The following is a 22,500-nucleotide window of genomic DNA, read 5'->3' on the forward strand; positions in this document are numbered from 1 at the left end:
GGACATGGTGGTTGGGGTGTGAGGTAGTTAACCACTGCTTCCACAGCCAGGGTGCAAGAGAATTCTGCCCTACTCAGTCTGGGACTCCAGGGTATGGGATGGACCCACAGCTGGGCGGGGCTTCCCTCCTGAGATAATCCTCTCTGGAAACACCCTCACAGATAAACTGAGAGGTGTGTCTCCTAGGTGACTCCAACCCCAGTCAAGTTGACAAGAAAGATAAACTAAGACACCTTTCTTCTCCGCCTTTGGATTGAATTTAAATGACAGGATCACACAGTCTGGGAAGAACTTGATCAATGGGGAAGGGTGCACCTTTTCTCATCTTAGACTCAGCCTGCAAGGGTAGAAACTATTCCGGGAGGAAAGTGCTTACTGGTTTGCCCCTATGGCTCGCCCAGTTTGTTTCCTTACACGCCCCAGGATCACGTGTCCTGATGTCGTGCAGCCCACATTATCATCAATTAAGCTCTACAAGCTGATCTTATGGAGACATTTTTTTTTCTTTTCTTTTTTTCGGAGCTGGGGACCGAACCCAGGGCCTTGTGCTTGCTAGGCAAGCGCTCTACCACTGAGCTAAATCCCCAACCCCTTGGAGACATTTTCCTCATTGTGTTTCCTTACTCTCAGAGTCTAGCTCGTGGCAATTTGACAAAAAGCTATCAAGCATATCTATCGATAGTAGGGGAAATAGAATCTGAGTCTTTTGGCAAAAACAACAACAAACCAAGGCTCTAGCCCAGTGTTTCCCAACCTTCCTAATGCTACAACCCTTTAATACAGTTCCTCTTGTGGTGACCCCCAAACATAAAATTATTTCATTGCTACTTCATAACTATAATTTTGCTACAGTAAATGTAAATATCTGATATTTAGGATATCTGAGAACTACTGCTCTAATCCGTTAATGGGCTTGGAGGGAAGTTCCCCGTTAGAGCATTTGCCAAGCGTACATAAGGCCCTCTGTGTTATCCACATTGCAGGGGAAAAACAACAGATAAACAAAAAGGCCTATCGTAGACCGGGAATAATTTATGCAGAGACATAGCAGCTTGCTTTCTTTCTTTCTTTCTTTCTTTCTTTCTTTCTTTCTTTCTTTCTTTCTTTCTTTTTTTTTCCCTGGAGTTGGGGACCAAACCCAGGATATTGCGCTTGCTGGCAAGCACTCTACCACTGAGTTAAATCCCCAACGCATAGCAGCTTTCCTAATCCCCTCTTGGCTGGGCTGGATATTGTTTCAGTTACAGTCTACCAGAAATAACATAGTCACATGATTACACTTTGCTGCAGGGGATGCTGGGAATTATAGTCCACATGAGTTCTACTAGAATGGGGTATATATACCAGAAGGCACTGCTGTGGTCATTGGTGGCTCTGCTATTCCGGGAGAGTTGTTGGACTTTATCCCAAGTAACTATAGAGTGGCAGAAAAATCCTCTCGTACATTTGACAAAATTTTTTGCCAGGCGCTACCACAGTTGCTCGGGATCCCCGAGGACCGCATGTAGGCACTAGACTGCGAGTGTCATGGGCCCCCTTCCTTACCATAGTTCTTCCAAGTGGATTTCTTCCTGCTCCCCCACAGACTCAGGAGTTTTAAGAGGAAGAGATTTGTCCAAGGCAGAGGATTTAGATGCATTTCTGTGCAATGGGAGGCTCACCTTTCCTCCCCACGCTGTAGCCACATTGACATAGTTGGCACATCCTACTGAGTGACTACTCTACAGACAACGTCACTGTGCCCTCCTTTAAGGTTTTGCTGAGCGGGTGTCTGGAAGGTATAACCGTTTGAACTTTATCTAACTTGGACTCTTCCGTTTTCCAGGTCCTCTTTCAGCTCCTTGGCCAGTGGCCTTGGTGGCATTCTACTCCCGTGGTCAGCCCAGAGCCTCTCCTGCCCATGCAGTACTCAGTAGCCACTGCTGACGGCCTTAGCGGCCCGCCGTCCGGGGCCTACACACTTCCCACCTTCAAGTTCCAGCCTCGCCGTGAGAGCATAGACTGGAGGCGCATCAGTGCTGTGGACGTGGACCGTGTGGCCCGGGAGCTGGACGTGGCCACTCTGCAGGAGAACATTGCTGGCGTCACCTTCTGTAACTTGGACCGAGAGGTGTGCAACCACTGTAGGCAGCCTGTGGACCCAGTTCTGCTCAAGGTGCTGCGCTTGGCGCAGCTCATCATCGAGTACCTGCTGCACTGCCAGGACTGCCTGAGTGCCAGTGTGGCCCAGCTGGAAGCACGGCTGCAGGCCAGCCTGGGCCAGCAGCAGCGTGGCCAGCAGGAGCTGGGTCGCCAGGCTGATGAGCTCAAGGGTGTTCGGGAGGAGAGCCGGCGCAGGCGAAAGATGATCAGTACCCTGCAGCAGCTGCTTCTGCAGACAGGCGCCCACAGCTACCACACGGTGAGGATTCTTTGCTGAGGGAGCCTGGGCTGTACACCTTAGGCACCGGACCAGCTGAGTGGTACTGCCTTGGACCAAGAGTCTACCGGAGGCCATTCTCATCAGTTAGGAACAGATTTTAAAGACGATTATTCTGAGAGTCTGAGGATTCTTATTGGGTTCTGTGCAGTGTAAACGTAGAATGGGTGTGTGAGAGGAGTGTATAGGGTGTCTATGCAAGTGTATAGGGTGTCTATGTCCTGTGCATAGAGGGATGCGTGTGTACTGTATGAAGGTGTGACTGCATGATGCTTGTATCTGTGCACATTGCCGTGTTAAATGGGTATACACAAATGCTCGAAGGGTCTATGATATCTGTGTCTGTGGAATATGTCTTGTATAACGTGTGCTTCTGCCGACTCGCTGCAGTGGACCCAGCTAAGGAGTGTAATAAAAAAGTATGTTTATGGCTTCGAGGTGGTGTAGACTGTGCACGTCTGTCTGTACCTATTAAGACTGTATGTAATGATGTATATGTAGATGGATGAAGGCTATGTGGCATGTGTGCCTAAGGATGTGTGTATGTATGGAAGGTACGTGTGTTTGTACGTGTATAAGGATGGAGAGTTTGTAGGTGTGCAGAGTGAGCTGTGTAAAGGCGTGTGTGTGGAGGCACGTGGACGACGACTAAGTGTGTGGTGAGGCATATGGAAGCAGGCTCACTTTAGAAAAACGACTTCGTAGTTCAGACAGAATTCATGACTCCCCTGCACCGGAAGACGAGGCTGAGACATCCACCCTGGCCAGGGTTTAGAACGTAGTTGTGGTCCGTGCTCATTTAGGTTTTCAGGGGATTCCTAGTGTGGGGGCAAGGCTGTTAGTGTGGGCGGGGCAGTACAGTGACTGGCACGGTATCCCCTGTGCCACCCAACTTACATTCCTCTCCCAACTAGAGGTTTATTTCTGTCAGTTAGGTCCCCAGTGGGCAGTCTGTCAGTGCAGGCGCTGTCTGTTGCAACCGTACAGCGCTCGATGGCAAAGTTCATATAGAAGCTGGGACTGGTGTGGAATGCCCTCTACCAGTGACCCCGCTGTTTGTCTCCTGCTTTGCAGTCTTACTGGGTCTCGTGGCCTAAGACGGTTGCCTTGTTCCATCCTTCAAGTCGGCTCACTCTGAGCTACATCCCTTGCCAGCTTTTCTTTTTTAAAGACAGGAACTCATGATGTGGCCCTGGCTGGCCTAGAACTTAGACTGGCCTTAAACTCACAGAGGTCTGCCTGTCTCTGCCTCCTAAGTACTCCAATTAAAGATATGTGCCCCACTAGGACTTTTTTTTTTTTTTTTTAAAGTCACCTTCTAGAAATGTACCATTTGTGCTTATTATAGTGGCTAGAACTAAGTGACGTGGTTATAGTCATTGTAATGGGGGCTGGGCCACCTGGTGGTTATTTTCATTGGTCTCATATTCTACTAAAAACCAGGATTCCTATTTCCTTTCCCTTCCCACTCCACCATTCTTTCTTTATGTGGTGCTGGGAATTGAACCTAGGGTCTCACATACTCCTAACCCTTCCACTTCTTTTTATTTCTGAGTCAGCCCGTGGACCTGTGGAAGCAGAGTTTCGCTACAGGACATTTTCATGCTGTCTAAGGGATCTAATCTGGCAATTCCGGTTGCTTTCCTTCTGTGTAGTGCCATTTGTGTGACAAGACGTTCATGAATGCCACCTTTCTCCGGGGCCACATCCAGCGCAGGCATGCAGGCATGGCGGAAGTCGGTGAGTCCAGGCGTCCTCTGGGAACTGCTGGGCTAGGGTTTGGCGAGTGGGGCCCATGCACATGAACCTGCTCTTCCAGCCTCTCAGAGATCCCACACGGAACTCTGCAGCGTCTCGTCAGTGTAGGGGACAAGAGGCATCAGGTAGGTAGGTTTAGTTGTAGCTTCATTCCTATCCATGAAAATCGGTTAGGTTTGCCCCGCACTTTTTGTACCCTTCGCAGTGTGTGGAGTGGCAGCAGTGACTCAGACGGGCCTTCAGCCTCCCTGCCTCGTCCGCAGCAGTCCCAGACTGGCTGTATTAATGGGGCAAACGAGCAGTCAGACCAGTTCTTTGGCTGTTCTGTGTACTGGAGCTTATCGTGACACAATCACTTTATTTAATTTTACCATTTCACATTCCCAAATGAGTAACAAGGCTTTGTGCTGCCCTTATAAAGTTATATGTACTTTTTGAGTTCAACAGAAGTATCTGTACAATGAAATAACCGCATAATATAAATGTCTCATTAAGGGAAACATTGTTATTTCCCATCATTGTAATCCTCTTAACTCCTCTTATTTTTTTTTTTTTTTTTTTTTAACAGTTGAGAATGTAGCTCGGTGATATAGGACTTGCTTTTATGTAGTGTAGTTCTAGGTTGATCAGTCCTCAGATAGGCAGACCGACAGACCGACAGACAGATACACACACATACACACCACACACACACAGAGCTTAAATCAGTATTCTTTAATTGTGTGCTTATTATATAATCTCTTCACAGTTCTATATTGGGGATTATTAAGGAAAACAGTCTATGTCTTAAATATTTGTTTCTTATTTTCTTGTAAAAATATATCCTTGATATGGAGACTTTACTTAATAATATATAGGAAAAGGAAAGTTAAAAACTGGATATTATCACAGCAGTTATTATTTAATGTTTTTCTGCATATATTTATAAGCATATAAAAATACTTTTGAGTATACCATAATTTCTGTTTTTTTTTTAAATTATTTGTCTATTTCATGTATGTAGGTACACCGCAGCTGTCCTCACACACACCAGAAGAGGGCATCAGATCCCATTACAGATGGTTGTGAGCCACCATGTGGTTGCTGGGATTTGAACTCAGGACCTCTGGAAGAACAGTCAGTGCTTTTAACCACTGAGCCATCTCTCCAGTTTTTTGAGTTAGTCTTGAACTTGCTTAGTATAGCTGAGGCTGGCTCTCTGCCTCCACTTCTTGGGTACTGGGATCATACGTGTATGCTACTGTGCCTGGCTTATGCAGTAATGGGGTTCAAAAGCAGGGTTTCGGGCGTACCAGGCACTGCCAGCCCTAAACCGTCTTTGAAAACATGATTTTTTTTTTAAACATTTTTTTTAAGATTTATTTATTTATTTATTATATATAACTACACTGTAGCTGTCTTCAGATACACCAGAAGAGGGCATCAGATCTCATTAGAGATGGTTGTGAGCCACCATGTGGTTGCTGGGAATTGAACTCAGGACCTCTGGAAGAGCAGTCGGGTGCTCTTAACCACTGAGCCACCTCTCCAGCCCCGAAAACATGATTTTTAATGACTGTACAGAATTTCGTGATGTAACTAACCATCAGTTTCTTTCACATTGCCATACAGAATATAAAAATTTACCATTCTTGTATGTAGATTTTTGTGTTTCCTTTAGTATTTTAATAGGAGAGGAAAATGTCTTCTTTTTCTATTTTACGATTTATTTTTATTTAAGTGTATGTTTCTGTGTATATATGCCGTGTGTGTGTGTGTGTGTGTGTGTGTGTGTGTGTGTGCGTGCGCGCGCGCACGCGTGTCTGCAGAAGCCACAAGAGGTATCAGATCCCCTATGGCTGGAGTTATAGGCAGTTGTGAAGCACAAAACATGGATGTTGGGAACCGAACTCAGTTCCTCTGGGAGAGCTAACAAGTGGTCTGAATCGCTGATCCATTTCCCCGGCATTGTAGAAAAGTGTCCTTAAGACAGTTTTTGCTGCATTAGTGCCAATGATGCTTCCCTTTTCGCCCATCCCTGTGTCGACCCCAGGGAAGCAGAAGCAGGAACAGCAGCTGGGGGAGGTGCTGGAGGAGCTTCGGGCCAAGCTCAAGTGGACCCAAGGGGAGCTGGAAGCCCAGAGGGAGGCTGAGCGGCAGCGGCAGGCCCAGGTAAGTGTGCAGGGAAATGGCTGGAGAGGTTCAGGGTGTTGTGACCAACCGTGCACTAGACTCCCACAGGGCCCAAATTTAGGCCGCTTTCCCTGAGCCGGAAGTCAAAGAGAGAAGGCCAGCTTGTCATATGTGGAACACATTTCTATTTGTCTGGAAGGGATGGTCAAACTACTCTGACAGACCTGTGTGGCGGAAGGTGCAGCAGAGTCTGGTCTTCTGCACGGCGATGCTGGAGGCATCCGAACTCGAACGTAATGTTTTGGGCCACACTGTTACCTGGCTCTCCGAGGGCAAAGACTGGCTCTGGTTTTGAAAGCTCCAGAATTCTAGGCTAGAGGGCATGTGCTATAAAAATAGAAAATATAAATAAATGTACAGAATAAAAATGCTAGCTTTCTTCACCCCTCCATGTAGTTGTTCGTTAATCATTGCCTTAGCCGGCATTTACTGGGGGTTGTAAAGAAAGAGAAAAATGAGTCTTATCCTCAAGGGGGTGTACAGTTTGGATAAGTCGTGTCTAGCAGTGGACCACTCTGGGTCTAGACAGCAGGGGTGAGGGTAGCATGTTTTTGGATTGCCACAGTGTTAACACACGTGTAGGAGGCCTTCGCTGGTACTCAGCAAATGTTTGGCGTAATGTGGAAGTGATGATCATACTGCCTTTTTTTTTTGTGGTAGGAATTAGAGATGATTCGTCAGAGGGAAATAGAAGCTAAAAAGAAGTTCGATGAATGGAAAGAAAAAGAACGGAGCAAGCTTTATGGGGAAATAGACAAGCTGAAACAGCTCTTTTGGGATGAATTTAAAACTGTTGCCAACCAGAACTCTACATTAGAAGAGGTACCCAGCACAAAAAGCTTTTCAGAGTTATTTTGTTGCAAACCTACTTGTTCTTAAAAGTTAATTTGTGTGTGCATATGCATGCATCCCTGTGTGTGTGTGTGTGTGTGTGTTTGTGTGTGTGTCTCTGTGTGTTTGTGTGTCTGTATGTGTATTCATGAATATGTGTGGGTGCCCATGGAAGTCAGAGGAGGCCCTCAGATTCCCTGGAACTGGAGTTACCTGCTATTGTGAGCTGTCTCCTGTGGGTGCTGGGAAGTGAACTTGGGTCCGCTGTAATGGCAGTATCCTCTTACCAGCTGAGCCATCTTTTCAGACCTCTCACCTTAGGTTGGTTATTTATTTACTTATTTATTTATTTGTTGTTTTTTGGATATAGGATCTTTCTGTATAGCCCTGGGTGTCCTGGAACTCAGTATGTAGAACAGGATGGCCATGAACAGATCCATCTTCCTCTGCCTCCCAAGTGCTGGGATTTGAATCCCACACCTTAGTTTTTGAGACAGGAACTCTTACTGAATAGGGAGCACTAGGGAGTACCCCATTTTGACTTGAGTGGCTGGCCAGTCAACCCTCAGGATCAGCTTGTCTCCAGCTCTAATCTCTGGCTTTATAGACGTGCACTACTGTGCCTAGCTTTTAAATAGGTGTTGATGACTTGAACCCAGGGTCTTTTCTTTCTTCTTTCCCTTTTGTTTTTCTTTTCTTTCTTTCTTTTCTTTTTTTTCTTTTCTTTTATTTTGAGACAGGGTTTCACTATGCAGCTCCCACTATCTTGGAGCTTGAGAATACGCACTGCTGTGCCTGGCTGACCCAGATTCTTACATCTGTACAACAAGCACTTCGCCCACTGACGCCTCCTCCCACCCTCAGAACTCATTACTGAGTCCTCACTGGTTTTACTTGTGCTGTTGTTGGGGCTGACACAGTATAAGGTTGGACCCCAGAGGCCTGTGCCTAGGGGAACCCACACTGCTCTGGCACACACTTGCTGTGTGACCTTGGGTGAGTTAGTTTACAACCCCGTGCCTTAGTTTCCTTTGTGTACGATAGATTAGTAACAGCTTTAAATGATCACATGCTTAGGACACAGCACTGCCTGCCATTTAATTAGAACTCTTTAGAAGACTAACCTTATTTTTTAAAGTCTTCTCATCATTGGCAAGAAATGTGGTAGAATATAAATGATACATTTTTCTCCCGACTTAAATCTGGTGAATTCTGGCTATATATCAGATACTCTGGTGGGGTGGATGGTAGTTGTGTATCATAGGTAACATTTGCTGGCTGTATTTACTGTTCCCTACTTCTGTGCAGAACAGTTTTTGTTTTTAAGGCAGGGTCTCTGTCACCTGGCTAGCCTGGAACTTCTTGAGTAAACCAGGCTGGCCTCAAACTCACAGCAGTCTTCTTGCCTTTGCTCTGTGAATGCTTGGAATACAGTATGCGTCATTATGCCCAGCCACAAAAACTTATCACATTGTCTTACTTAGGGTTTTAGTGCTGTGAACAGACACCATGACCAAGGCAACTCTTATAAGGACAACATTTAACTGGGGCTGGCTTACAGATTCAGAGGTTCAGTCCATCATCATCAAGGCGGGAGTATGGCAGCCTCCAGGCATGGTGCAGGAGGAGCTAAGAGCAGAATACTGACTTCCAGGCAGCTAGGATGAGGGTCTTAAAGCCCACCCCCACAGTGACATACCTACTCCAACAGGGCCGCACTTTCTAATAGTGCCACTCCCTGAGTTGAGCATATACACACCATCACACACATCAAACTTTTTATGCAGCCCAGACAGGCCTTGAACTTTCAGCAGCCTGCCTCAACCTCACAGAGCTCTGAGATTACAGGCACATGACATTTTGCCAGGCTCAGCTCCATTTAGATGTGTATGTGCACATGTGCGTGCATGCATACACATATGTGCTTTTTAAAAAGAATGTATATTACATTCCTTTTTACATGTGAAGTCAAGACTGTGTAATTTGTACAAGTTCGCACAGCTAGTAAGGGATGGAGGTGAGGTTTGAAGGCAGCTTTTAAAACTCCAAGGTCCTGTTCTCTGCCGGCTGCCTTATCAATGCTAATACAGGGAGACCTTGTTAAAGTTACTGCTGAGTCATATCTTTTCATATATGCACAGATGGAAAGCCATTTTAAAATGTATTTATCTCTGATTGGTCCTCCTCACATCAAGAGAATCTCGTTTTGAAGGTGAATTGTCGGGCTGGAGAGATGGCTCAGCGGTTAAGAGCACTGACTGCTCTTCCAGAGGTCATGAGTTCAATTCCCAGCAACCACATGGTAGCTCACAACCATCTGTAATGAGATCTGGTGCCTTCTTCTGGCCTGCAGTCACATATGCAGGCAGAATGCTGTACATAAAATAAAATAAATAAATCTTTAAAAAAAAAAAAAAGAAAGTGAATTGTCAGCAGTGTTTCTCACCACCATCCCATGTTTTGCCTGAAGATAGATAGACACAGGCAAGTGTTCCTAGGGGTTTGTGCTAGGGCAAGCCTGGGACCTGGGGTGAAAAACACAGAGAGCGAGGTAGGATGGAAATGAGAGCTTGTTCTCTGTCTCCGTCTGTCTCTGTGTGTTTCTGTCTCTCTGTCTCTGCATATCTCTGTCTCTGTCTCTCTGTATATCTCTGTCTCTGTCTCTGTGTTTTTTCTATAATTATTCAAGTCCTCCCATCACAGCGCTCCCCGCTGGGTTAGGGACGCTCTGTGGAAGGCAAGCTACCGCTCCATGGTGTGGCTGTCTGCCCTCACCAGCAGCTTTATGGCCATTGTTCCTGATTTTAAGTGTCCCCGACTCTACACTTCACAACACGTTGCTTGTCGAGCAACCGTCCTTAAGTACTGTTCACTTGAAGCAGACGCCATTGCTCAGAATCCACCTCCAATGGATTTACTTTGGGTTAGAAAAACTTTGAGTTTCAGAAAATGAGGTCACGCTCCTTTACCAGCTCCTGTTCTGATTCAGATCCCATTCTTCTCATAGTGGGACAGCCTAGGCCTGGGTTTATTTATTGTTCATCTGTCTGTAATTCTTGTGGGGAGGGAGGTAAAATTTGATTCAGAATGACTGGAAAGTACTGTGAGATAGTCTTCAAAACCAGAGGCAACATCCTGATGTGAGGAGAGCCACTGAGCCCTCAGGATATTTTGAGAGTGTTTCTCCTTACAGCTTGCCCAGTACAGAGGTCTGAGCACTTTGGCCATGATGGACTGCGGAGAGAATGTCAGGATACATGGAGTAGATGCTGCGGCTAGAGGATTTGCTAACAGGAAGAACAGGCCACAGGGTCTGCAGTGCAAGGAGCCAGATGTGTAATGTACTGGAACCCCGATGGAGGGGCACATCAGAAACCCCCAGTTATCCAGGCCTCTGCTAATGCATTTGCCAGGATAAATGCTCTGGCTGGGGAATGATTAACATCTGGACCTGGTATTGCTTAAGCAGTGGCTGAGAAAAGTTATCAAGGAGAACGCCAAGTTAAACTCAGGCTCGACCGTTCTTAAAGCTGCACTAAGGTTTATCAGTTTCGTGGGCTTTGTTAGTATGACATGGGTAGGTAGGAAGGGATTCCGCCTTTGATCCAGCCTTCTCCTCTGTGACAGTGCTTGCTCAAGGATTAGTGGCTGGAAGTGACATGGCTCTGAACACTGCACAAAAATAGCTGTTTCTGGTGTGTGTGTGTGTGTGTGTGTGTGTGTGTGTGGGTGTGTGTGTGTGTGTTTGTGTGTGTGTGTGTGTATGTGTGTGTGTGTGTGTGTGTGTGAGAGAGAGAGAGAGAGAGAGAGAGAGAGAGAGAGAGAGAGAGAGAGAGAGAGAAAGAGAGAGAGGAATCCTCAGGGAATAGTTTGGGGAGTCAGGGGTTCTCACATGGGCACTAAGTGTGGGTCTTTTAACAGCTTATTCCAGACCTGGGAGGAAACTGGCCAGCACTTGGGCAAGTTCAGGGTTTGGGGACATCGGAGTGTCACTGGAACTGAAATAACACTTGAGTTTGTGTTGTCCATGGGTGCTTACTTTTACTGTACAGGGGCTGGGCCCCAGCAGACCCCTCAGGAAGGGACTGCTGATTTGGGCGGATGTTTGCAGGCACATAGCTGTGGTGAGGGCAAACTGGGGAGGCCCTTGACTGTGGTGGGTTTCAGTCTTCTGGTTCTGTATTGGGGTAAGGCCTAAAGCCAACGTCCCGCCTAGGACTTCACTTAATAAAACAATTCTTGGCTTTTCCAGAAGCTGAAGGTGCTGCAGTCCTACAGTATGACTGAGTCTCACCTCGGGTCTCTGCGGGATGAAGAGTCAGAGGAGAGACTCAAGCATGCCCAGGAGCTCCAGGCCCTTCGAGAAAAGATGGACATTCAGGTGAGCTGATGGGCGCTCCTCGCCCTTCTGTCCAGAGCTGTCCCAACCGAGGCTCCCGGTTTGCCTTGTGGATTTGGCAAAGTTGAGAGACATCAAAGCTCTGAACTTTCAGGCCTCATTCAGTACGAAAGCAGAGAATAAGGTTCTCAGGCCAGGCTGGGGACTGGTTTAATCCTAATATGTCCCTGATATGTCCCTGAAATGTATGGATACATGCAAACATAGGTGGGTCTTCTTGACATTTCTATCTCGACTTTCATTCTAACACAGTTGGAAAGGAATTCAGAAAGACTGACAGTGTCCTGAGGTATTTACAAATCTGTGGTGTGGTAGTAAATGTTTAGCTCTCAGCTCAGAGCTAAGATACCACTTGCCAGTTTCTGTGGTGTGCAGGCTCCTTTCGGGCCATCACTGCGAAGTCACTGGACAGAGCTGGGAAGATTTGTACCCCGTCTACTCTGGCCACCACTGGGAGAAGCTTACTTAAGTCCAGGCAGGGGAAGTGGATGTCACTTATAGGACACAACGGGGACAGTCAGCACTGCAGCTCAAGAGAGAGCGAGCGTCTGTGTCTGCTCCTCAAGGGTGGTTGAGAAAGAGGCGGAAGCCTGTCTGCATGCAGAATGGTGCTGAGGCCGGCTTCACAGTGTCCCATGGCTTTTTATTGCCATTTTAAAACACAAAGAGCATCTTGGGGAGGAAGGGAGTTATTTGGCCTACACTTCTGAGTTACAGTGCATCATCAACAAAGCAAAAGCAGGAGCCTGGAGGTAGAAGTAGAAGCTGTGGAGGGAAACTGCTTACTGGCTCATTTTCCTCAAGGTTTGCTCTAGAACCACCACCGCAGGGATGACACTGCCCACAGCAGGTTGGGTCCTTCCACATCAATTATCAATTAAAAAATGCCCTACAGGCTTGCCTGCAGGCTAGTCTCATTGGGGCATTTCCTTATTGAGGGTCCCTCTTCTCAGATGTCTCTAGATCGTGTTAAGAATACAGACAAACAGACAGACCACCCGCAAAGCTAATTCACAGAGATGGTTCATGGATTTTATGTCCTAGAAAGTCATTGTCTTGGGGAGATGGCTTGGTCAATAAAGTGCTTTCTATAACAAACATGAGGACCTTAGTTTAGATCCCCAATGCCCATATAAAAATCAGGAACGTTTAAGTCTAGAACCTTAGAGCTGGGGGAGACAGAAACAGGTTCCCAGGCTCATGGCCCACAGCTTAGTCAGTCTAGCTAATTGGTTTAGCAAGAGACCTTGTCTCAAAAATAAGATAGAGAGGGACATCTGGCCTCTACACACATGCATGTGCAAATACACACACACATACACACACAGACACACACACACACGAGCACCTTTCTTTTCCTATAATCTAGAACTCTGTTCATATCCTTTCTTCTCTCTCTCTCTCTCTCTCTCTCTCTCTCTCTCTCTCTCTCTCTCTCTCTCAACTTTTTGAGACAGGTTCTCATGTAGCCTAAGCTGGTCTCTACTTGCTATATGTCTGAGAAGGACCCTAACCTTGAACTCCTGACCTTCCTCCCTGCTTCCGGCTTTCAGATGCTTGAGTTATTGCACTGGAATTTTTTTGTTTCTACGTTTATTATTGCTGTTTTCTTTACCCAGTTTTGATTTTGTATAACATGTGGAACTTTTTTTTAAAAAAGATTTTATTTATTTGTTTATTATATAAGTACATTATAGCTGGCTGTCTTCAGACACACCAGAAGAGGCCATCAGATCCCACTACAGATGGTTGTGAGCCACTGTGTGGTTGCTGGGATTTGAACTCAGGACCTCTGAAAGAGCAGTCAATGCCCTTAACCACTGAGCCATCTCTCCAGCCCAACATGTGGAAAGTAATCTAGCCTTTTGTTACTATGGTTGCTGTGGCTGACTTTCCTCATGTCTTTGCTTTTTTGTCATCTGCCATAAAAAAATAATTCCTGTGGTAAAAGTTATTAAGCAGTCAGCCTTTTTAAAAGTGAGAGTTTCATTTTTATTTATGTGTCTGTATGCGTCTCTGTGTGTATGCATGCATGGGTGAGGGTGTCTGCAGAAGCTAGAAGAGGGCGTTGGATCTTCTTCTGGAGCTGGAGTTGCAGGCCAGTTGCAAGCCACCTGACTAGGTGCTAGGAGCTGAACTCAGGTCCTCGGCGTGAGCAGCAAGCTCTTAATTGCCAGACATTTCTCTGTCTCTTCTTTACTGTTGCACCCACTCTGAGATTTAAAATGAAAATATTCCTGTGTTTTCTTTGAGTAATTCTGTGGCCTTAGTTATTATTATTTCTACTGTCTTGATTTTTATGTGTAATTATCGGACTTGTCTATAGTTGGTCTTGATTTAAAACAGGTGTTTGCGTTTTTTCTTTCTTTCTGGTCAGTTAGCCATTTTTTCAAAGAACAGTAGTAAGTAATCCATGCCCCCATTCTCTCTCACACTGTTTCCATTTTTTTCCTTTACACAATTCAGGTCCTCTATTCCGTTCCATTAGTCTTCCTGTCTGACCAGGAGCCAGTACTTTTTACTCTTTATAGTTTTATAGTTTATATTTATTACTACCTAGAGGGCTCCATTTGACAAGCTTCTATTCTTTTTCAGAAAACTGAGTGGAAGAGAAAAATGAAGGCCCTGCATGAAGAGCGGGCAGCTGAGAGGAGACAGGTAGCTCTTGTTTGGCAGCAAGAGTTTTTCTCCCATGACCTCTCCCTATTCAGCGTCACCCCCACCCCACCCCACCCCTAACCCACCCCACCCCACCCACCCCTCCTATTCTCTACCTAGAATTAGCTATCAGGTGTTTTCATTGCTAATACTGTTCGTGGCTGTCAGTTCTCTTTAATATACAAATGAGGTCATCTGCCTATCCCACAGATGCCTTAGCCTGCTGCAGCCCCCACCCCCATCCCATCCTCGGCCAGCCATGTTCTGAATCCCATGCATCCTGTAAGCCTCAGATGGGTTATCAGTCCTATTCTGTGTGGATTCTGTGAAAACCTCCTCAGCCAGGGAGGAACAGCAATATTTCAGAGGAAGTCTGGTGAAGGGCTCACAGGCTGAGGCCCCAGCACAGAGGGCAGCAGACCACAGGACAAAGAGCATGCCTCTGTGTAGATGCCCACGGGAAGGAGGCAAGTTAGGGAGGTCGTTGGTTAACTCCCTCAGCTTCTGCTGGCCTGTGGTTGGTTAACTTCCTCAGCTTCTGCTGGCCTGTGGCCCAGAAGATGCCATGACGCATGGCAGACAGAGCTTGACCCGTGTGACACTGGTTCCCATTGCATTATAGGGTTGCCCAGTCCCCATGTGATATTTTATATCTATTCTCCGGAGTGTCTTTATGCAAGTATTTATAAATGGCCACATTTTGCCTCTGCTCTTACACCAGAGGTGGCAACACTTGTTTTTATCTGAAGATGAATTTGATAATTTTTGAGTGGTTGTTTTTAACCTGAATGTCCTCAGTGGGTGACTAATCTGACAGAACCTTCGTTCATGGGAAGCCTGGGAGCCTGCATTCCATTTTCCCTTCCCATTTCTTCTCCATCACAGCTCAAAAATTCACCCAAATTAAAAGGCAGCCACCTGCACTGTGTAAAGGTCTGGTCTTGCCTCGGGAGAGGCCCACCAGGAGCATTTGGTTGCCGGGACCCTGCCCCTCTCACTTGGGTGCTTGGGTCCCTAACAGACATCGTGCTGACCAACCTTCTCCTGCCCACCAGCTGCAGGAGGAGAACGAGAGGCTTCATGTCACGCTGTCTCAGGATCAGAAGAAAGCGGCAGCCCAGTCCCAGCGCCACATCAATGCCCTTCGTGCCCAGCTGCAGGAACAAGCCAGGCTTATTGAGTCACAGGAGGAGACGGTAGGTCCATCCTTTCCCTAGTCAGGGCTCACAACTGCCAGGCCTCTTCTCTGTGAGGATGACTTTGGCTCCTTCCGGGCGCATGCAGTTGGTGTTGTTAGGCTTCTGAAGGGGACTTAAGAGAAGCAGGAAATTAAAGGCTGTAGCCACCTCCCGGCCAGGTTGGAGTAGCCTGTTCTCCACATAGGCTGTGGCAAGTAGCTCATTCTACCACCAGAGACCACGCAAGACGCCTGGCCCCAGGCTGACAAGTTTGGGTGTCACCTCGTTTAACCCTCAAACTGCCCTTCAAGGTAGGCACTGCTTTCTCTTCACCTTTGTTTATACAGTGGTTCCCGACCTACCTAACCCTGTGACCCTTTAATACAGGTCCTCATGTTGTGGTGACTCCCCCAACCATGAAATTAACCTCGTTGCTACTTTATAACTGTCATTTTGCTATTGTTATGAATTGTAATGTAAATATCTGAGATGCTGGATATGGGACATGTGACCCTCCCCATGGGGGTGCTGACCCGCAGGTTGAGAGTCATTGATGAAACAGGCTTGTTAAGTCTGCACAGGGTTTTCTGTAAGGGACGGTGACACTAGACTCGTGCGAGGCTGGTGGAACACAGAACCGTGCTGCTTATAGTGCATTCACAGGTGTAACGTATTAACCTGCCCCCTCTCCATGAAGGAATGGCTTCCAAGGAGGTTTTTCTAATAAGCCAGTGAGAAAGAAGTTGCTGGCTGTCTGAGCACTTTGTAGAGCTGGGTGCCATGGCTCTTCACCGGTTCTTGGTAATTTTCCCAACTAGCCTGTACTCAGCTCCTGTTTGGAAGGCCAGATTTGTGGGAAAGTTCCCTACGCCCTCTGAGCCCCACCTGCGACTTCAGGTTAACCCTGGAGTCACTGCCACTGTCCGGCTCCTTCCTGTCCTGGTGCCCCTTGTTAGTTACACTGTCCTGCTGTCTAGCCATATTCTTTCAGTCCCTGGATCCACCTGTCACGTGACAAAACTTTCCCTGGGAGACACGACATGCAAATCTACTGACCCCAGATAGGGAACCATGACAGACCAAAGTCCAGATACCTCCAAAGTCCAACTTGGAGAACCTGTGAGTTTTATACTAGGGTTACCTTACAGGAGCATGGCCGAGGGGTTACTTACGTCAGTATACATGAGATAGCTGCATCACCAAAGCCTGCCCCAGCATGGGTGACAGCTCACAATGCTGGAAACCTGGAGCCCACTGCACAGCCTGCAGGCAGCTCAACAGGCTGGAGAGCGTCTTTTCAGTTGGTCTAGGCTTCTTCTAGGCAGCCACCTGGATTCTGATTCTTGTAGGCAGCTCATTTGGTCTCAGAGCCTTCTTACAGCACAGCTTGTCTGAGAGTCTTCTTTGTAGCTTAGCTTCCTGAGAGTGGGACTCAGCTTTTATTCCTTATTCTGGCAGGGAGGGGCTTAGTGATTCTGGTCAGTTTCAGGGACTTCCTGAAGCTATTTTGAGTCGGTTACCTTCCTGCTTAAGGACTTTACTCTAAGATGGAATGTTTGAGTCTGGGAGGAAACAGTTATACAGAGCTGCCCTTATCCCCTGCTCCCTGCAAGCACTGGCCTCTTTGCTGCTGTAAGCCACCTCTAGTTCACTTCAGAACTATTGCTTGGGAGTGGAAGTTGCTGGCTCACGATAACAGAATAAATAAGTAGTAGCAGTTTATGTTGATCATAGATCCAGACAGGCAACACTTGCTGGCTGTGGTTACCACCAAATCGATTCCACTGAGAACCCAGACTCTGATTTCACCTTTACATTCAGCTGTCGTAGTTACAGGATAGCACTGCACCCAACCCTTATAATCATATTTGATGGAAGGAACTGATGAAAAGGCCTCTTCCTCAACATTTCAAAGAATAATTATTTCATGTACATATGAGCACATGTGCACTACAGAACATATCTAGAGCTCATAGGGCAAGTCTGTGGAGTTCGTTTTTCCTTCAATAACCGTTATGTGGATTCAGGAATCTAATGCAGGTCACCAGGCTTGGGCAGCAAGCGCCTTTTATAAACTGAGCTCTCTCACTAGCCCAAAACTCTGGAGATATATGATTGGTCAAAGCTGTGTTGGTGAGCAAATATACCTTTAAGGAAACTGGGTAAGCTGGCTGGTTTTGTGTGTCAACTTGACACAAGCGAAAGTCATTGGAGAGGAAGGAGCCTTAGTTGAGGGAGTTGCTCTATGAGATACAGCGGTAAAGCATTTTCTCAGTAAGTTGTGGGTGGTGCCATCACCGGCCTGGTGGTCCTGGGTCCTGTAAGAAAGCAGGCTGAGCAAGCCATGGGGAGCAAGCCAGTAAGCAGCACCCCTCCATGGCCTCTGCATCAGCTCCTGCCTCCATGTTCCTGCCCTGTGTGAGTTCCTGTCCTAACTTCCTCCAATGATGGGCTTTGATATGGAAGTGTAAGCCAAATAAACCCTTTCTCCTCAACTTGCTTTCTGGCGATGGTGTTTTCTCACAGTCCTAGTAAACCCGAGCTAAGACACTGGGAATGAGCATAATTTTTAAAAAGGGTTCTTCATTTAAAAAAAAAGATTTTATTTTGCGTGAGTGGGTATTCTTCCTGTATAAAGTATTGTATCAAGTGTGTGCCTGGTATCCTTGGAGGTTGGTAGAGACTGATGGGTCCCCTGAAACTGAAATTATGACAGGTTGTGACTAGAGGCTGCTGGGAACTGAATCTGGGTCCTCTGCAAGATCAGCGAGCGCTCTTAGCTGCTGCTTCATCTGCCAACCCCACATAGCTGGTCTTACAGTCGCTGCAGTAGAGATAGGTAAGGAGAAGCAATTGGGGATTGATATTAGATGAGAGCTTCAACACCAGTACATGGTGATAAAAACCGAAGCCGACGCAGAAGAGAGGATACAACGTATCGGTAGATGGTGGCCGACACAGAAGAGAGGATACAACGTATCGGTAGATGGTGTTTCATAGCCCAAGGCTGGGGAGCAGCAGGGGTCCAGGACTTGAGGATGGACAGCCTTCTTGTTTTGCGTCTCTCTTCAGAAAGCATTTCTCTTATTCAGAAGCCAGCTTGTTTCTGCGTGGCAAAACAAACAGACAAACCAAGAACTAAAAACTTTTGGCTGCTAGCAACATTTGAGCCCTTGCTAGTTCAGAGCTTTCCATCCAAACACGGACAAGACAGCTATAGCTGTGGTCTGAGGTCAGGGTGCACATTCCATTGCCCAGTCTACAACCTCTGAGAGAGGAAAGAGAAGGTTCTCGTTGGCAAAGCTGTGTTGAGTACATTAGTGAATGCCTGGGTCAGGCCTCCAGGCAGGGATGCTATCGGATCTCTGTGCTCCCCTGAGTCCTCAGCTCAGGTGTCTGCATCCATCCCTGGTTAGAATGTCTGCCTTCTCCTGTCTTTCATCAATTTAGTCTCCATACCAACTGTAGCCCTGTTCCACTCTGCTTCCATGGGCTTCTGCCCTGAGGGAATAGTTCTCTGGAGACAGCCCTGGTCTCTCATCCCTGAGAGAGCTGAGCAGGCTGTCCTCCAGAACTGTCAAGTACCACTCTTCCTTGGGGCGGTGTCTTTCCACATATGCACAGTGAGAGACGACATGCATGGGGCTGGGGAGTAAGCCCTTAGTGGGTGGCATGACAGCAGTGGCTGCCTTTTCTTCCCTGTTCTGGGCAGATCGACTGCTCAGAGCAGAACAGAGTCCCTCCAATGCCCTCTGCTGGCTTTAACCTGCTCTATCCTGCCTTTTGCAGATCCAGACTTTGTCCTTCAGGAGGATGGAGGGTAAGTCTGCAGTGGGAGCTTAGCTTTGGGGGTGTTCTGGGCTCTTTCTCTCCTACCGCCCAGGTGACTTATGGGTAAAATAGCAATGTTAGCAGTCCATGGGACACGTAGTGTGGTGTCAGGGTCAAACTGGGCAAGGGACAGGGGTTAGGGGAAAGGGGGTATTTTTGCTGAAGGCCTCCCATCAGCACTCAGAGACTCATGTCTGGTTTGATTTTCTCCAGTGGGAGGGAGGCGGTGAGGGTCTTGGGTGTGGTGTTGATGACGCCGGGCCCTTAAGTAGTCTTTTTGATTTACCATGTCTGTGGCATTAATAACAACAGTGCCGGGCCAAGTTCTTCAGACCTGTCTTTCCACTACACTGTGATTAACGTGGGCTGGGTGTTATTATTCTATTTTCCACATAAGAAAACGGACTCCAAGTGAGGTTCAGGGACTTGTCAGCTCCTGCCCAGCTACTGGGGGCAGAGCTGAGACGTGAACCGGATCTTTCTGCCTCCAATGTCTGTGTTTGTGACCTTCCCCCATTCTGTCTCTGTGGTAAAGATGAATCTGTGGTGGACCGGCCCTTATAGGCCAGCACTCACTGGGGCACTTACTGAAGCTTTCTTTGTATCAGGAGTGGGCTGCAGGGTTCTGGTGCCACAAATTAATTGTTTCTGCCTTCCCAGAAGTCCAAGAGGTGCCAAAGGCTGTGGTCACAGAGGAGGACTCTTCTGAGGAAGGTGAGTCTGTCTCTGTCAGGGAAGAAAGCAGATAGGCGCTCTCTCTCTCTCTCTCTCTCTCTCTCTCTCTCTCTCTCGGATTTACTTATTAATTTAATGCATTAACTAATGTATATACATGCTCTATCTGCACGTACACCTACCTGCCAGAAGAGGGCATCAGATCACACTATAGATACTTGTGAGCCCCCAGGTGGTTGCTAAGGATTGAGCTCAGGACCTTGGGAAAAGCATCCAGTGCTCTTAACCACTGAGCCATTTCTCCAGCCCCTTTAGTTTCTCTTTAAATGTAATCTGGACACACGAAGCTGTGGTGGAAGGAACTAAGGACACAGGGTAAATACTTCTTCAGCACCTCGTGTGCACCAGGTACCTCGTTTAAGGTACTTATGTTCAGTTTACAGGGTCACTAAGCCACAGGCTACAGAAGGCAGAGCCAGTGCCTGTACCACCAAAGCTGGAAACCCATTAGAAATGCAAATTTGCAAATTCTCCAACCACATCGAAGGCAAATGGAAGTAGAGTCTTGGGGGACAGAACCCAGTCTGTTCTCATGTTCTCTCCGGGGCGTTCTGATTCCTGCCTCAAATGACTGAAACTTTTTGCATTAAGACCCATGTAGGGAGCTAGCAGCTAACCGTGTGGAGGATTGCGTGTCCCCACACCCTGCAGACCTTGTGGAGACAGGCTCTGGACCTTGGTAACCTTTAAAGCTTTTCAGGCAGTCCCAGTATGTAGCCTCGGATGAGGCGTGCACCTCATTGTGAATTTATCGAGAGTTACCTGAGGAGGGTGTCTTGGTCTACTCTTGTCTAGCAACAGATTTCAGGGCCTCACCTGCAGAATTACTGATACAGTAGGCTTGGAGTAAAAACTGAATTTCCATACCTTACAAATTTCTGGGTGATGATGTTTGGAAGCATAGCCAGAGAGTTTTAGAATTAAAAAAATAAGGTTTCCGACTCATTATCAGTAATTTGGACATGATTAGCTTGGGTGGCTTTAATGTGTAGCCAGCTTGAGAGTCACCATGTCTGCCCATAAGCTCCTTGGAGGAGACAGGATGAGTTTCTCCAGGTCCTCAGCCCTCAACAGTATTCTACCCACACTCAGTGTGAACTGCTGTCCTCTTGGTATAACGTGACACTTGCTGTCTGACCACTCAGTGGCTGGGATTTTCCACAGGAGACCTGCTCAAATAGAGCTGGTTAATTTTCAGAAAGCCTGCCTGTCCCTGAAGAATTCTAAGTGGTTAGCAGTTGCTGGGAAGAGGGAGACCCTTCATGGTGGTATAGCTATCTGTTAGTTGCCTGTCCTCCTATAAATTACCCCAGTTAAACTGTTGGCTCACCCAGCTGGGCTTGGGTGAGAGTGTGTCTTTGGTTTGTCTTCAATGCTCTTTCTGAGGCGGCAGACATTTGTCCAGCCTTGGTTGAGATGGTTGAGGTGATTTTCCTAGGAAAATCAATACAGCAACTATCTGTGGTAAGTGAGTCAAAGGGCTCAGGCCACAGGAGCCCCTACAGTAGTGATTCTCAACTTGTGGGTCATGACCTCCTGGAAGGCGTATCAGATACCCTGCATAACATGTTTACATTACAATCCATAACAGTAGCAAAATTACAGTTTCGAAGTAGCAACAAAGTAATTCTATGGTTGGGAGGTCACCACAACATGAGGAACTAAAGGATCGTAAGTCTAAGAAGGTTGAGAGACACTGCCCTACAGGCCCTGAAGAACAACTCCTGGGACACTCCCCAACCCCCATTGCCATGTCCTGGCCCTCTGTAGCATTTAGCACATTTTATTATAGCTAATCATTTTCCTACCCATGGACCAGTATTTCTTGAAGCATGGTGTATGACTCACCGCCATCAGAATCATCTGTGCACAGGAAAATATAGATTCCAGGACCCTTCCTAGATATATGTGTTGTGGTCCAGGGATTGCCTCACAAACCACACAGTCACCGATCTCAGTCAGACAGGGAGAGTTTATTGATCCTATACTCCAGGACTGATCACCAGGGCCGTGGTCCAGATTTGGGAACTGAACCATGACATTGAGTTAAGATTCTACAGGGTTTTCAATCCAAAGTCCAAAAACATCTGTGCCAAGTTATTCCACCAACCAGGATTTAGGGGATGGGGGTTTTCTTAGGAACATGTCTTTGCTGTATGTTTATTCTGTTTCCATTGGCTGGGGTATTCAACTACGGCTTGCCCTGTCCAGTATTCATGTCTCAACTTGTCTACGAAGATGGGACTTGTCTAACATGTCCTAACTTGCCAACCAGGATGTCAGTTACCCACATACATGTCTCTTCCTGCCAAGTAGGATGTCAGTTATCAGGGAACTTAAACTTTATTCAGCCACTACTCAAAATGGAAGTCTTATTCCAAATAGTTTTTTATATTGGTGCAGGTGTCTCTCTTATGTTGGGGTCCATCCCAGGGGCAGCTTATAAAGGCAAATACCATAAAAGCTTATACATGGGTACAGGAATCACTGTTAGGTGATTGGTTCAGCCAAGTAGGGTT

At 46.9% G+C, this 22,500-nt stretch overlaps 1 protein-coding gene across 6 annotated transcripts in view; it reads left to right on the forward strand.

Annotated features, from left to right (window-relative positions):
- The window catches only part of Dzip1l (DAZ interacting zinc finger protein 1-like), a 40,925-nt gene that overhangs the window by 7,821 nt on the left and 10,604 nt on the right, over positions 1–22,500 (forward strand). For 5 of the 6 annotated variants that reach the window (XM_006243626.5, XM_063265593.1, XM_006243627.5 and 2 more), the window contains 9 exons: positions 1,826–2,401; positions 4,075–4,159; positions 6,210–6,328; positions 7,010–7,171; positions 11,433–11,561; positions 14,175–14,237; positions 15,293–15,433; positions 19,205–19,235; positions 19,907–19,960. In XM_006243626.5, the coding sequence (XP_006243688.1) occupies positions 1,901–2,401; positions 4,075–4,159; positions 6,210–6,328; positions 7,010–7,171; positions 11,433–11,561; positions 14,175–14,237; positions 15,293–15,433; positions 19,205–19,235; positions 19,907–19,960 (1,285 nt within the window). In that variant the 5' untranslated portion in view covers positions 1,826–1,900. Of the gene's footprint in view, positions 1–1,825; positions 2,402–4,074; positions 4,160–6,209; positions 6,329–7,009; positions 7,172–11,432; positions 11,562–14,174; positions 14,238–15,292; positions 15,434–18,131; positions 18,255–19,204; positions 19,236–19,906; positions 19,961–22,500 lie in introns of all 6 variants that reach the window. The other variant, XR_010053982.1, reaches the window with a different exon arrangement.

This window comes from Rattus norvegicus, chromosome 8, assembly GCF_036323735.1.
Source record: "Rattus norvegicus strain BN/NHsdMcwi chromosome 8, GRCr8, whole genome shotgun sequence".
NCBI lineage: Eukaryota > Metazoa > Chordata > Mammalia > Rodentia > Muridae > Rattus > Rattus norvegicus.